The sequence below is a fragment of the Tachysurus vachellii genome, chromosome 12 (genome assembly GCF_030014155.1).
Source record: "Tachysurus vachellii isolate PV-2020 chromosome 12, HZAU_Pvac_v1, whole genome shotgun sequence".
NCBI classification, from domain to species: Eukaryota; Metazoa; Chordata; class Actinopteri; order Siluriformes; family Bagridae; genus Tachysurus; species Tachysurus vachellii.
Genome location: NC_083471.1, coordinates 15,884,072 through 15,900,075, shown reverse-complemented (window position 1 = coordinate 15,900,075; position 16,004 = coordinate 15,884,072). Strand labels below are relative to the sequence as shown.

The 16,004-nt window shown below is 38.5% G+C and overlaps 1 protein-coding gene across 1 annotated transcript; it reads left to right on the top strand.

The window, feature by feature from the left end:
* The first annotated feature begins 72 nt into the window (after window positions 1-72).
* qsox2 (quiescin Q6 sulfhydryl oxidase 2) lies at window positions 73-13,536 on the top strand. Its single transcript, XM_060883079.1, has 12 exons — window positions 73-385; window positions 2,621-2,721; window positions 2,906-2,954; window positions 3,063-3,168; window positions 6,342-6,432; window positions 7,089-7,234; window positions 7,457-7,600; window positions 9,007-9,136; window positions 9,242-9,364; window positions 10,734-10,884; window positions 11,115-11,303; window positions 11,421-13,536. The coding sequence occupies exons 1-12, from the start codon at window positions 133-135 to the stop codon at window positions 11,900-11,902; spliced, it is 1,965 nt and encodes a 654-aa protein (XP_060739062.1). The 5' UTR covers window positions 73-132; the 3' UTR covers window positions 11,903-13,536.
* Window positions 13,537-16,004: the final 2,468 nt, after the last annotated feature.

Below are 16,004 nucleotides of genomic sequence, written 5' to 3'. Positions count from 1 at the left end.
GCAGGATGGAGGCGGAGGTACTGCGCGGAATAAACGCAACATTTACGCCCTCGATGTCACCCTGGCTCTCTCCTGCTAGGTAACTACATGACCGAAGGCTTGTAGCTCATGTAGAGGCGCTGCTCAGACTTCATGGCTGTTGATTCGTTTCGAATGGCAGTGCCATATTCTTTACACATTCTTCTTTTAATGGCCGTGCTTCGGTATGGACAAACTGGACGCTTATATACCGAAGAAGACCCGGTGTTCATTTTAAACAGTGACACTCTGAAGCAAACCTTGTTGAACTCTTCAACAGCCTGGTTGGTTCAGTTCTACTCGTCGTGGTGTGGACACTGCATCCAGTACTCACCCACATGGAAAGGGTTAGCAGGAGATGTCAAAGGTAGGACGGAAGAAGTTCTAGATTATCTAAATAAATGGTTGAGTCATCGTTAAATTGCCTTCTGCTCGTAGCTCAGCTCGCTAATTTGCCTACGAAAAGTAACGTAAAGCTAATAAGCTAATGATCGTTAGCTTCTGGCTAAACCATGATATTTTAGGAAATACGCGTTTCCTATATTAAACTGTGTGTTTTCTGTTTTGTCGAAGACATGTTCAAGAAATTGAATGCAGTGTCGTGTCACAGCCTGGCTATTGCTGTTATTATTATTGTTGTTGTTATTATTATTATAATTACTGTTGTTGCTGCTGCTATTCGGCACATATTTACAATCGCCCTAGTGATTAAGCCCTTGTTTGTAAAGCTGCTTTACATCTGCTGAGTTTCAGCATATTAATATTTTGTGAATTTGTTCAAGCATGTTAATCTTTTCATGTTCTGGAAGTTCATGATTGCACTGAACTACAGTCAGGCTTCTGATCACCTATTTGAAATGTTAACATGTTGGTTTACAGTCCTGAACATGCCAGTTACTTAACATACTTTCTGTTACTTCAGAAATCAAGCTAAAACCTGGAATTGAAACTTGCCTTCCAGGCAGGAATGTGTGCAAACCTCATACCGATTATTTTATTTATTTATTTATTTTTACCAGTTTACTTATGATACTGAGCTAATTTCCTGGATTGAGTGCAGATTCTGTAAGCAGCTTGGAGAAATCAGAAAGGAGAAAGCATGCCATCAAGCATCCTGAGTGCTCTCTCTGGATGAGTAATTGACTTAACAGCCTGATGCCCCATGCTAATTAGACTGTCGAAAATGCATAGTCAGGCTGTACAATTTACAGAGGCCACCCTCAGAAATCATCTTGTTTAGTGCCACAGTAGGCGATGAAGCTATAAAGGTCTCTAGATTAACACGTCAGCCCAAAAGTGGATTAATTTATTAGCACCGTGTTTACAAGTCACTAAAATTAGAGAAGGCGTTGAGAGTGGAGAGCTAAAAACTTTTAAATTTGTACCTAAGAGCTGTTTCTGTACTCATAAAGACTTTGGTATGCATGTATACTTAGTATTCAGTTGTAGAAGACTAATCATTTATAATCTTACTATTCAGTGTCACCCAGACTCCGGAAGATTAGTTCTTTTTTAGATTAGATTTTTTGAGTCGGCCTCTTCTTGGGGTTTCTTCCTCTTGTCCTTTCAGTAGGTAGTTTTACTTCAAACCACTTCCTCTGTCTATCTCATTAGGAATCTAAATCTATATCTGCATTGCATTTGTTCTAAAATTGCTATAAAGATTTTTTTTATATATAAAGATGCTGTTTTGTTAAATAAATCATATAAAATTTAAATAGATTTACAGTCCAGATTCTTGCCTCTGTTCATAAGCAGTTTCCTGTCATTTGAATATTAAACTTATAACCCCATGAATCACAAAGCGACCACCTGGCATCATATTTAAGAGTCAGGGAAAGCTGAAGTGTCAGTAAGAGGGAATACCTTTGATATTTCAGGCGATTAATAAAACCCAGGCACCATGGAACCCTGTTGAATGCATTAAGTCTGGTTTTGTTGGCAAAAGCTGTCGGTCTGGTGGCTCGTGAGTGGCTGCCTACCAGCTGTTCCCCTTACAATAGGGGCCACGTGATACCATTGTGCTGTGTTGACCCTGGTGTGCATTCCCCCACATGACTCAAAATACACTGAGCCCCTCCAGCAGGTGAAGAATAATTCAGCAGATTTGGGGAAGGGGGTTTCTTAATGGGGGTGTTCCAGGAGACTCAGTGTGATGCCCTCTTTCCTCTTCTCAACTACTGAAACACCCACTGCATCCTCTGTTTTATTATTTTCCAAACATTTTTCTGACCAGACCCCATCTGCTTCTTTCATGCTTTGTTTTAATTGATTCTTTTCATATGTTAGGCTCGGTCCTCTATTGCTTTCTGTGGTTACAGATGGTGCAGAAAAACTAAATACATGTTTTATGATTTAGGAATTAAGCCCAGAAAAAATAAAACTATAGTGTGTCTGGAGTGCAAATCTACAGTCATGATAATTATATAATAACAGTTATAATTATATTATGATTGGATATGTGCAGCACACCACACACATTATGATTAACTGAGGGCTGTTTTTAACAGGTGTAGATGTGTTGTGTACTTTGGCATATGGAGGTGACACTTTATCTGCTGTTGTGTGAATTGGTCTAACTTTGAATTTGTTTTCACCACAGATTGGTCTCAAGCTATCCGTATTGGAGTTGTGGACTGTGCACATGAAAAGAACTTTGACATTTGTAAAGAGTTCAGCATCCATTTCTACCCTACATTTCGGGTATTTTTTATTTATTTATTTATTTATTTATTTATTTATTTATTTATGATTAAGCCACAGATCTGCTACAACTTGCAGTGATTGTGTGTTACATATATCCTTCCTGTTATAGTTAAGAACACTTACTTGTCCTTATTATTCCGTATTAATAATTTTTAATATTTTATAATATTTTCTTCCCCAGTACTTCAAAGCACATAGTACTATTTTTGACATTGGAAAGACATATCGAGGTAGGCTTGATTCATATTTGCTCATAATTCCAGATATGTTGGCTTCATTTAATTTAAGCTCATTTATTTATTGTTGGTTGAGCTCTGATTTGTTTTGCCTGCCATTAGGAGCTGATCGAGAGATTCAGACTGTTAGACAGCTGATGGTAAACTTTCTCCAAAACCACACAAGACAAGACTGGCCTGCTGGTTGCCCTTCGCTGGAACCTGCCAGGTGTGTTCACATGCACATGGAGCAAACATAAATACCCTGGGTTTTAGAAATGTTGCTTCTGGTGGTTGGAAACCAGTAAAAATTGTAGAAATTTTTAAATACAATTAAGCAAAACTACAAAGGCAACTAATGTACAGTATGTCCATGAAAATGTTACGAAACGTGTACACCAGACAGACGGTGTGTGCTTTATGTAACCCAAATGTTTCTGTGTATCTGATAAAAAGCTACAAAAAATGGTTTGCTAAAAAATGGACCAGCATGCATTTAGTTAGCACTGGCTAACAGGGCATGTCTGTGTTTCTCTGTATTCAGACTCCTCCAACACAAGATACAGAGAACACAGATTCTGAAGAGTTTGATGTCTGTCAATCTGAAAAGCTTCAAGTATATCTACCCTGTTATTTACCGTACGCAACATGTTGTGAGACTACAGAAGAGCAACCTAATCTTCAACCCAGTTGACCAAGTGCCTGGTTTGTTCTGAAAGTTATGTGCCACTTATGGTGCAGAAAATGAGCACAGTTATGCCATGCTGGCAGCGATGGACAGGCAGAATGCTGGCTGGAACGGAAACAACTAACCAGCTGACATTAGACAAATGACAAGCTCTTGAAGGTGAAAGGGTGTGCTGTTTTATCAGAATCAGATTTATTGGCCAAGTGTGTTGACACACACAAGGAATTTGGTTCCAGCAGTTTGTGACTCTCAAAGGTACAGACATAAATAACACTATACTATACAAGAAAACAATGCAGACAATGAGATACAATATAGACAGAATGAGTATAAAATATGGATATAGAATGAATAAAATATATAAAATATGAATATGGAATATGAGCGATCAGTAATGTACATAAAGTGTGGGAGTGCAAATAACAATATTGTGCAATATGCTTTTTGTGCAATATACAGCAGCAGTAGTGTGTAATATACAGATGATTTGATGATTGACAGTCCTGATAATGCAGTACATATTATAAGAAGCAGTGAATATAATTATGGTGAGTTGTTGATCAGGGTGATTGCCTGGGGAAAGAAACTGTTCCTGTGTCTGGCAGTTTTAGTAAGCAAAGTCCTGTAGCGCCTGCCAGAAGGGAGGAGCTAAAAGAGGTTGTGTCCAGGGTGCGAAGGGTCAGTAGTGATTTTCCCTGCCCGATTTCTGGTTCTTGTGTTGTACAAGTCCTTGAGAGTGGGCAGGGGGGCGCCAATTATTTTTTCTGCTGTTCTAACCATGCTTTGCAGTCTGTTTCTGTCCTGTTTTGTTCCTGCTCCAAACCAGATGGTGATGGATGTGCACAGGACAGATTCTATGACTGCATTGTAGAACAGCATCAACAGCTCCTGTGGCAGACCATAATTCCTTAATTCGCATAGAAAGTACATCCTCTGCTGGGCCTTTTTGATGATTGAGTTTATGTTGCACTCCCATTTCAGGTCTTGGGAAATGGTAGTGCCCTGAAACTTGAAGGCCTCCACAGATGACACCGGGCTGTTGGATATTGTGAGGGGGAGTAGTGTTGAGGGGTCTTTCATAAAGTCCACTATCATCTCCACAGTTTTGAGGGTGTTTAGCTCTAGACTGTTCTGACTGCACCAGAGCACCAGAAGCTTCACCTCCTGCCGGTATGCAGACTCATCGCCATCTTGGATGAGATCGATGAGCGTAGTATCATCTGCAAATTTCAGGAGTTTAACAGTTGGCTCACTTGAAGTGCAGTCATTAGTGTAGAGGGAGAATAGAAGTGGGGAGAGGACGCATCCCTGTGGAGCGCCAGTGCTGATTGTCCGAATGCTGGAGGTGACACCTCCCAGTCTCACCTGTTGTTTCCTGTCTGTCAGGAAGCTGGTGATCCACTGACAGATACGTTATCTGGTAATCAGTAACCCAGAATGCTTGGCGAAATCCCAAACAGTGTACAACTACACAAGTAGTATGTCAGTATACCATCTGTGTCATTTATTTTTAGGCATACTATTTAGCACATAGTATGCAATTTGGGGTGTAGCCCAGAATTATCTCTAAAAACTATATTACTTGGCATGCTTCTGTATCCACATTACAGAATGTTCTTCCACAAGTAGTTCGCAACAGAGAGAGCAAAGTTTTTGTATCTGGCATCCAGATTCAGTTATAACATTGGCTTAAGGTGTGTCTACAGAACAATGCTGAGTGAGACCTTATACAGTATGTAGCGCTTGTGTTTTGTGTCCAGTTCACAGTGTTTGGAAATAAATAGCAATAACTTGGATCAGTTACTTATCACAGCTTTGTTTTTCTCATGCTTAGTAGTTAAGTTAACTAGCTCTCACAAGCTAAATTTACTAGCTCTCACAACTGTGCATTAAAAAAAGTAGATAGCTCGATTATAGAACTCAGTTTCGAAGTGTCTGTCAGCAGATTAAGACATAGAAAACGCAGCAGATACTTTGGCATTGTGGAGTTGGTGTTCCATTGCTTTGAATTCAGCAGCCATATGGTAAACCTGAGGCAGGCACAGTAAGGAAGAGGAGTAAAGTAATTAATGAAGACAGGCTGAATGAAGCTTGTTAGTTAAAAAAAAGTTGCCGAAAGTTGTCTGGAATTTTAATATGTTGCGGTTCTGCAACCCCACAGAAGCCACACTTGAGTTTTCTCAAGCCAAGATCAACTGATTTGAGCAGGTGGAATCAGGTGTGGCTTCTGCTTCATGTGCATGACAACCTGCGCACACACACCACCACTTTGCGCAAATAAACTGGACACCCCTGCATTAAATCTTATAAAACACACAGAGAGTATATATGAAGGAGACTTAAAGGACTCTGACATTTATTAGGTTTATGGAAGTTTTATGTTTTGTTTTGTTGCAGATTTCATGACTGTGCAAATGAAAAAAGAAATGTGTGTTACTAAAGTTTTAGTCCGGCAGTTTTGGATTAAATTAGATTACAATCGAATGAAATTGTATTGTAATTATATAATGCGGCATCCAGCATTATGTAAATATTATTATATAACTTCCAGCTAAATAGCCCACACTTAGCATCTATACATGACTATTGCTGATTTGCTTTTGCCCAGTTAGGGATTACTGCATCTCCTCTATCCCTGCAGTGTTAATGTTTAGTCTATTATTCAGTAATGAGGGAACTGACATTCACTTTTGTTCTTCTGCTCCCTTTTACAGGACTGAAAACATTCAGTCTTTGATTGGACTGAAATCAGATCATTACACTGCAGTCATCATAGAGGATGAAGAATCTTACATTGGAAGAGAGGTATGTGCAATGACACCAGTCGGTTTTTCTTACCATCAGATGATGAAACAGAATTGCAACTATAGATGATATACCCTGAGCTGAAACGAAAGAAATAACAGCAATGAACTCTCCAGCCCTTCTCTGCTGGTCTGAAAATGTTTTTAAATAATGTAAAGCATTTATTTATTTTAATTTTTTAAATTTTTTTGTCTTCTCTGTGTGATTGTGTGTATTATGTGTATGTCACTGAATATTAAACAGTGGGTGTATTTACATAGGCATCGTAAATGACTTGCACTTCTGCTCTTCAGCCCCTGCAGTTTCACAAGCTTCTCTTGTATTGTAGCTGGACAAGTTATCAACAACAGGAGATTTAGGGAGTCATGTCTGTATGATTTTGGATAATTGTACGAATTGTCTTCTCAGCCAGTCGCATCTGATGCGGATGCATCACAGTGCATAAATGATGCAGATACAGATCAATACCTTCAGTTATGTTTAAATCAAACAACAGAATTTGGAGGGTTCGAGAAATCTATATATATTCAAAGCTGTTTCCAATGCTGGATATAGTCTATGTGTTGAGGAAGAATACCTTCTTTATATCTACATTAAAGTAACAAAAGCTATAGCAAAAACTGTTAGCAAATTCTGTTGTTTTCCCTTTTGTATAGGTAATATTGGACCTAATGCCATATGAAGGTGTGATAGTGAAGAGGGCCCTGAATTCAGACAAGGTCCTGATGGAAAAGCTCGGCATCACCACTGCCCCTGCAGCCTACCTGTTTTACCCCAATGGGAAACATGCAGCCATGGATGTGTAAGTCATTCACTGACACCAGATTAAGAATCCAGCTTCCTTGTAATGGTCTGTGCTGCTTGGGCTTTATTACTAACAATAGTTTTTCTTTGCTTAGCATTGAAATAGATGTACAAACTAGGATCTGTGTACTAAGTAAATATATTTAAATACTAAGATTAACTGAATAATAAGAATAAGAACTATGTATTATTCATGTCAAATTTCTCCTTATGATCACAGAAAGAAGAAAATACGCTTTTTCTTTTCCTCCTTCCTTAAACTGCTACCTGGAGTTCACCGGAAACTGCACCCTTCGGTCCAGCAGCCAGAACAGGCAGAAATTAAAGACCAGAAAATAACTGAGCTTTTTAAAGAATTTGACAAGTAAGTTTGCTTTTCTACTTATATCCTTTTGGGAAGAAAATAAATTGATGCCAAATCCCAGTTAACTAGTTAAAACAAAAATCCTTGTTAATTTAAAACCTTTTATAAACTGGCAGGCTGATGGCAGGACATCTTCTGACGGGTGTTGCCTCCTTTCAGGCTGTAGTCACGATACAACTCCAGCTCAGTGTTCCTGAACAGCAAACATTAAAAAAACATGCTGTAGCTATATCATTTTTTCTTCACTGTATGGAGGGTAAAAAACAGGCTGTGTTTAAACTGAACACAGCTTCTGTAGCAGATCCTCTGTTGCATTGCATTTATGCAAAGTATTTACCTGATGGCAGCACATCACATCAGATACTAGTTACAAGGCTAGACACTAAAGGTCTAAAAGGGAACAATTATCAGCGATGATTAGAACAAATGATTAGTACAAAGGGATGATGTCAATTTGTTGGCAAAAACAATGCTTAAAGACGAACGCAGACAAGTATATGTTCATTCACTGATATATCTTGCGCACCGTGTTGCTAGACAAAAGTGATGTGAATTGCAGCTAGGAAACAAAACATGACTACTATGGAACATACTATGGATGAGTCTTATTTATAAAATTAAATAATCATTAATATTGAAGATCTAAAAGGAAATATTAATCGTTTAATTTGTAAACGAGAAATTTTAGGAGAATACAACTGATTTCCATTACATAAAGAACCTGAAGAGCTTTTGATCAAAATGACAATGAGTTTTGTGCTGTAAGCTATAGTTACTATATTAAAATTATTTTTGAGGTCGAAAACATCTTCACTCACAGTCAAGTAACTTGTTCTTTAACTGTAAAGAATGTCCCTGGGGTGATATTCTTAAGGGCTGTTTGCACTTGAAATAGTTACCTCTGGGTCCTTTTTTTTAACCCTGGGTAAACAGAATCCTGGGTTATCTTGGGGTTTCATAATCTGAAGTTTTCGCACTGTGCTTTTCACACAAGCATTTCTAAAGCCTGGGTTAACGTTCATATGTGCAGCATGAACATCTATGACTGGGCAAATGCATTGCACAATTGGTTTAAGTAATAACTTGTCTCATGCTTTCGCATCATTGACCTTTAGTTTAGTCTGAAGGTAGCATTTTAGTTTAAATACTGAAGCTATTTCTCAGTGTGCCATCCAGTTCGTCCTGAACAGACTTTTCTGATCATAACTGTGAATATAACTGTCTCATATTCACTCCAACTGATGTTTTCTATCACCATTTGACTTTTCTTCATTTTTATACAACTTGCGGGGTTTCTGTAGCTGTACAAAGAATGTGATATAAGGGCACACATTATTCAGTTTCTGATTGGGAGTCTGTTACTAATTATTTCTGGATTTTTTATTTTATTTCCTTTCCCCCTGTAGGTCTAAGGTGTACATGGTAGACCTGGAGTCTGGCTTACATTATCTATTAAGAGTGGAGCTGGCAACCCGCAAGACCTTAGAGGGAGCAGAGCTAAAAACCTTCAAAGACTTTGTCACAGTAGTGTCTAAGGTTGGACCCAGTAGTCTTTTTTTTTCTTTTTTTTTTTTTTTCCCCTTCAGTTATTGTTCATTGTGAACTCACCTGACACCCAAAATATTGTACTTTTGATCTTAGCTGTTTCCTGGACGCCAATCTGTGGTTAAGCTTCTAGAGACACTACTGGAATGGCTGATCAGTTTACCACTGGAGAAAATTCCTTATGAAGCCATTTTGGACCTGGCCAACAATAAGATGAGGGTGAGAATCGACTTAGGCACAACTTTACACCACCGAAATGAACCCGAATTTGAAAAATATTAAACAGAATAGCATAGAATTCAGGCTTGTTACCCAACAACCTTTACTGAATCTTTACCTGCATAAACAATTTATTACTAATTATTAAAACAATAGCACATTATGATTTAGGCCATATTCACACTTAGCCCATATATTTAAAGCTATATTTTTTTGTTGTTCTTAATTGAGCGTCAGACTAGTTACACCCATGATAGCCTTAGATATTCGTTCTTGTCTGACAGGAGTGGAATCTGACGTGATCTACCTGAGGGTTTGTGTTACTATTTACTAAATAATAAGTTGAGACTTATGACCAGTCTGGACATTCTCTTCTGATCTCCCTCATCAACAAATTGTTTCAGACTGTAGACCCTCTCACTTAGAGGATGTTTGTTGTTTTACCATTCTGTGAAAACTCTGAGACTGTTGTGTGTGAGTTTCTTAAATACTCTCACCTGCTTATCAGCCACACCCTGGTTAACGTCACAGAGATCACACTTTTACCCCATTCTGATGTTTGAGGTGAACATTAACTGAAACTCTTGTGTCTGCATGATTATATCGTCGCTGTCGGGCGGAAACCTCGTATGTCCAAATTTGGTCAATTTCATATTTTTTCACATATCGATGCTATTGGTCAGTCCCCACGTGGGTCTGTTATTTTTACAAGTTATTAACCAATCTAAAGTCTTGAAAATAGCTTGAGCGCAAATCTCATAACTCCATTGGACACTTCAACTATCCACCTCTTCCTCACTCCACGGGAGAGCTTCGCGGCATATTTCTCCTTAATAAGAGTCGCAACGAATCAACACGTCTTCTTAGGTAAATGTCTTCAAAACACTGGGCTCAAAGAAAAAAAAATCTTGACCCCCGTTAGTTCTGGTGCTCGTCTAAGGACAGGAATTTAGCCAAGACAAACACTGCAACGCGGACTAAACCCTGTGCACTGCAGATAAGGTACGCCGTTTTTTTCATTTCCTGAAAAGTAATGGTTTTGGAGATACGAGGATTCCACCTGACAGCGACGATATGCATTGTGCTGCTGCTACATGGCTCATTAATAACTCCCTGAATGTACCTATATTGCTATCTTTGTTCCACTCTGATCACTATTTAAGGAGCAGCAGAGATTGGTTTCATGGACTACATCATAACACCTTTCACACTGGACCAATCTTACCACACAGTCAGTGCAAACAGCCTAGGAAGAAAAGTGTGAAAATGGCCTCAGTTTCAGAAGTCCTCCGAAATGTATTCAGCAGATATTTTGCTAAACGAATTGAACATTGCTGAGCATCTGTTGCACTGTGCTGTGTTGTGCCAGATCTCCGGACTGCACCTGAGTGAGCGTGTTCAGTGGATAGGCTGCCAGGGCAGTAGTGTGGCACTCAGAGGATACCCCTGCTCCCTTTGGACCCTCTTTCATGTGCTCACTGTGCAGGCTGCCAGCCGGCCGGACGCTCTCGCCAACACTGGTATGAAGAGCCAAGCACTTTCAGCTTTCCTCAATTAAGTGGTTGAATAGCCTTTCTTTTATATTAAGTACTCAGATAAAGGATATGGGTTGTAAATGGTCAGTTTTCTTTTATAGGATTGATATTAGTGGAATGTGGACGGATATGATCAGGGTGTTTATAAGAATTTTTGCACTGGTTATGTTCAAACTGAGATTTTCCTGCTTGATAACTTTGACTGTCTCTCTCAGCACTGGAGGATGATCCATTGGCCGTGCTTCAAACAATGCGGCAGTACATTGGAACGTTCTTTGGCTGTCATGAGTGTGGAAAGCACTTTGAGGAGATGGCGCAGGAATCCATGAGTCAGGTGAAATCTCTGGATGAAGCAGTGCTTTGGTTATGGAGGAAACATAACCAGGTTAATGCAAGACTAGCAGGTAAGCTGCAGAAATGAAATATGGATTGGGGAAACAAATGTATTTGCAATTTTAAGATTCTTAGATTTGCCATATTATAATCAAATAATACAAACCAATCATTTTTATTCTATATAGGGACATTGAGTGAAGACCCCATGTTTCCTAAAACACAGTGGCCCACTCCTGACCTTTGTCAAGCATGCCATGAAGAACAGGATGGTCTTCATGTATGGATTGAAGACATGGTCCTTGCATTTCTCAAAAAACATTATAGTGCTGCCAACATCTCCCCCAAATACACCACTGATATCCATCCAGAAGCAGGCACAGTTGCAGTTAACAAAGCCACATCGACCCCATCCGGTGTTCTTAATAAAGGGTTGAACCCACCTCCAGAAAGTGTTCCAAAACATATGAAGCAAACCGATAAACGTGAAACTGGAGGCATCCAAAAGGAGCCTAACCTCCCATTCTTGGGACTGGGTTTCTCCGGTGTGGACATGAGTCTGTGTGTTCTTTTGTATGCATTCTCTTGCGTCTTTCTCATGCTCATGTTCTTCTTCTTTCGTGTTCGTTCCAAAAGGTGGAAAATCAAAAACCACAGACCGTATGTATAGCAGTTAAACACCATGTTCAGAAACAATTAGGAGAAACATCAGTGTAACATAGAAGACTCCTGCTACGGTTGAAGGATTTTTTTAATTTATTGTTTATTGTATTGTTCTGCTTTGTGTGTTCTCTGTGGTGAAACTATTGTCCTATTGGTGAGGCTGATTTATGAATTTCATAGAAATTAACATCATGTATCTGACCTACTTGTAAGGTCAAATTCTAAGTGGATGTTTTTCAGTCCTGATACAAGCAGAGGTGATGTTTAAAAGGTCAAAACTGTTTTACAAATATTTTAATCATACGACTACTAAGGTACAAGACATCTATTTTTATGGAAGTAGTATGAAATTTATAGACATTTTGAAACAGAGTGTGGCCCAAAGTGCAAATTGGGAATTGTTTACCCCATCAGTGAGGGTTAGCAGCACCCTTGAATTCACTTGCCTTCTGAAAGAAGTGACAGGTTTATTAGCATTTAACTCCTAGATGTGTTTTTGAAGCTAGTCGGTACTCTAGTCCTTTGGCCTCTTTGTTAATGGCCTTTATAGGACCTCATCATTAATTCAGTTCAGATAATGTTCTGTGAAGTGATAGGACTCTCAGTTGTGTGCCAACATACTGGACCATTTAACTTTTAACTTTCAGTTTGTTATACTAGTCATCCATTGAAAATTAGTGCATTAAGAATTATTCCTTTGGCTCACTGGATTTTGTAGCCCCTTTTTTAACAGTGATGCAGTTCAGTACAGCTGATTTTGGTGCCCAAATTTCCATCTCTGCCAAGTGCTTTAAAACCAAAACTATGTGAGGTTGAACCTATGTTACTAGCTCAATTTGTCAGCCACTGTGAAAATGATGATGTGGTATCTCAGTGAAAGCACACTTAAATTATTGATATGGAAATTGACTGTCTTAATGCATCTAATAGGATGATAGGAATATGATGATGAAATTGCTTATCTTGATTGGTGAATCAGGACATTTCAGTTGGATTTATACATTTTATAAATATTTTGAATCGTTAGAGGAATATTGAATTGAGTGCATAATAGTTAAGGATTACCACAGCTTTAATATCAGTATCAGATCATAGGGTTTTATTTTTGTGTTGAGAAGCTTCGGGATCTAAAGCCAGTTTATCAGGATACCTGAAGCATTTCATCCATGTGCACTACAAACACTTTTTATTTTTTTCCTCCTGGAAGATTTTTGTATAGGAATTTTTTGTAAATACTGGAACATTTTGTTTGACTTCTGTTTTCATTTTCTGCATTTGAGGAGCTTTCCAATTTATTTATATGCATTAAATGTGAACTGATTTTAAACATGTTAAAGCAGTCATGTAATTCAATGTGCTTGTTTTGATGGATTAGCCTTACTTCTGTGTTAGGAGATTAGGTAAGCAAGCCTCTCCCATATTCATAGCTACACAGAAAAGTGGCCTTTTCAGCTGCTACAGAATTACACTGTTTTATTTTCAGTAGTTTTAAGAATGGAGTATTTTTATGTGAAGAGTATTTTTGGATTTGTCGTGCATACCTTGTTGTGTAGTTGGTCTGATTCTCAAAAAGGAATTACATCATTTTCTATGATGAAAATTTGTAACTTGTTTGAAAAATAAAATGTTTATTGGACTGTTTTTACTGATATTTTTCTCTTTTTGGATGGTATCACACAGACGCCTTAAATATGGCAGTGAATGTTCTTCCTTAGGTAGCCTTATGGCTTCAATTGCTAAACTCAGTTCAAGCTCAACATGCTCTTCATTGGAAAGGGCCGGTGTGGGTGCAGGTTATTCCAACCAAGCAGAACCACACCTGATTCCACCTGTTTAATCAGTTGCCCTTGGCTTTTAGTAGACTCTGGTGTGGCATCTGCTTGGTTAGAATGGAAACCTGCACCCACACCTTCCCTTTCCAGATAAGATTGCCACCACTGGTTTAGGGGGTGCAGAAAACTGACTTTTAAACATTTATTTTGTTTTGATTCCCGATTTCCCAAAAGCGTAGCTTCTAGTACAAGATAAATTTCATCATCAAAGTCATGGAGTTAATATATTCACCTGGTCTATCAATAGTGATCAGCAGCTGTTTAATGTTGATACAAGATCTATGAAATTTCACCCACAGTGAACTGGATCAGCCAACGGTTGTTGAATAAATGTTCAGCTTGAAAGAGATGTATGTCCCTTCTTATGCATTGGATAACAGATATGCACATGTACTTACATGACCGGAATGACATGTACTTATCATGTTATCTTCAGTTGTCCAGTGTGTTGGCTTCATGTAACTCTTGCCTTTGATTCCTTTTTTTGGCCAGGAGTGAAACATCTGACTTTCTGTTATTATAGTTTCAACATTCAACATTCTTTATTCTCAGTTGTATTTGAGTTGCATTACTGAGTTTAAACCAGTCTGATCTTTCATTTTCTGATCTTTTTCTTTTTTGCAGCATTCTGTGGAAACTCTTTAGATTGTTTTGCATAAAAATCCCAGGAGATGGCACTAACAACCGTGCCATTCAAAATAAATGAGATCCTATTTTCTCCATTATGATATGTCATGTAAACATTAACTGAATCTCTAGAGCATTATCTATAAGATTTTATGAATTGTGCTGTTGACACAGAATTGGCTGTTTGGACAGTTGCATGAATGAGCGGGTTATAAAATTCTCAAGCTTTATGACTCAAAGAATGGTGTAGTACTTGGACTAAACTAGAGTGTGGGTGTCAACAGGTTTTTTTTATTGTCCTTTCAAAGCTTTTCTTTTAATTTATACCTAGCTGAAATATTATCTAAATGTAGTTGATCCTGTTTCACAAGATAGAAAGAAACACATTTTATAGAACTATATAACCTTCTATAGAACCACCACTACCCTGAGCTGGCAGTTAGTAAGGAAGCCCAAAGAAAACTGGAAATTGTGGCCTAAATAGCCTCTTATACTACTCTGTATATATGAACTACACACGTCTGGATCATCTAGTAGATAGGATTTCCACCAGATGAGTATGTTCACTTTGACTTTCAGGTATGGATGACTGTCATTCTTAGAATCTGTAATGCTTTGTTGTTTTATTATTATTTATAGTTCTGCTGGTTTATAGTGATCTTTGCACAAGCATAATTTAGCTAAACTCACATACACTCTCCAGAAGTTGTTTTAAGTGAGTTGAAAATGTATAGCAATCCTCATGCATCATTAAATTTGTTTTGTAGGTGCTCCCCCCCCCCCTTTTTTTTTACAGTGGTGTCTCAAAAGTTATCTAAAAACACAGAAAATCAAATAACAGAATCGCTAAGTTGGCAAAAAAGAAAAAAGAGCCAACATATGTCTTCCATTTCCTCAAGGGGGCAGTATGGAGGCACTACTTTCCCCAATACAGCTCAGACTGCAGTCTCTTTTCACTAGGGACATCATACATGTGACCATGCAGTCTCTTTTTTTGCTAGCATCCTGCCTGTCAGCCTAATAGCTGTTGATATTGACTCTCTCTCTTCAAGAACAAATGAACTGTTCGTCTCGCTGGAATAGCCCATATCACTAATCAGTGATGCAGAGATTTGCATAAAAGTGAAAATTATTGATTTATTTAAATAATTTTTAAAAAGTTTGATGACTGTCTTTGAGCCCGCTTCATGAGTGAAACATGCAGAAAAGTGAAATACAGAAAGTCAACATACAGTATATGATGGAAATTGTCCACCTTATGTTAAAACACGCTAAGGTTTGATGGGATTGGGGTGGGAGGGGGTTGTGACACAGTTTCACAGTTTTTCAGAAGACCAGACAGTCAGGTGAGCTCAGCTCTTGCTGCACTTACAAGGGCATATGTCTGATAGACATCATTGATATAAAGCTTTCCCTCTAATATTAGACACGCAGCCAGCATGTTCCTGACGTTTTTATGTTTCTCTTAAATAGTGCTGACTCATGCTTCACTGGCGTCTTAGCCTTAAAAGGCAATGAGTCAAAGGCAGGGCTTCAGTACCCCCCTTCCACCCCCCTCCACTTTCACATCTACTGTGCTGAGTGATGCTGCTTTACCACCCTAGTGCTGCTCCATATAGTCTGCCTCACACTGCAGTGGTTCAGCTTTCC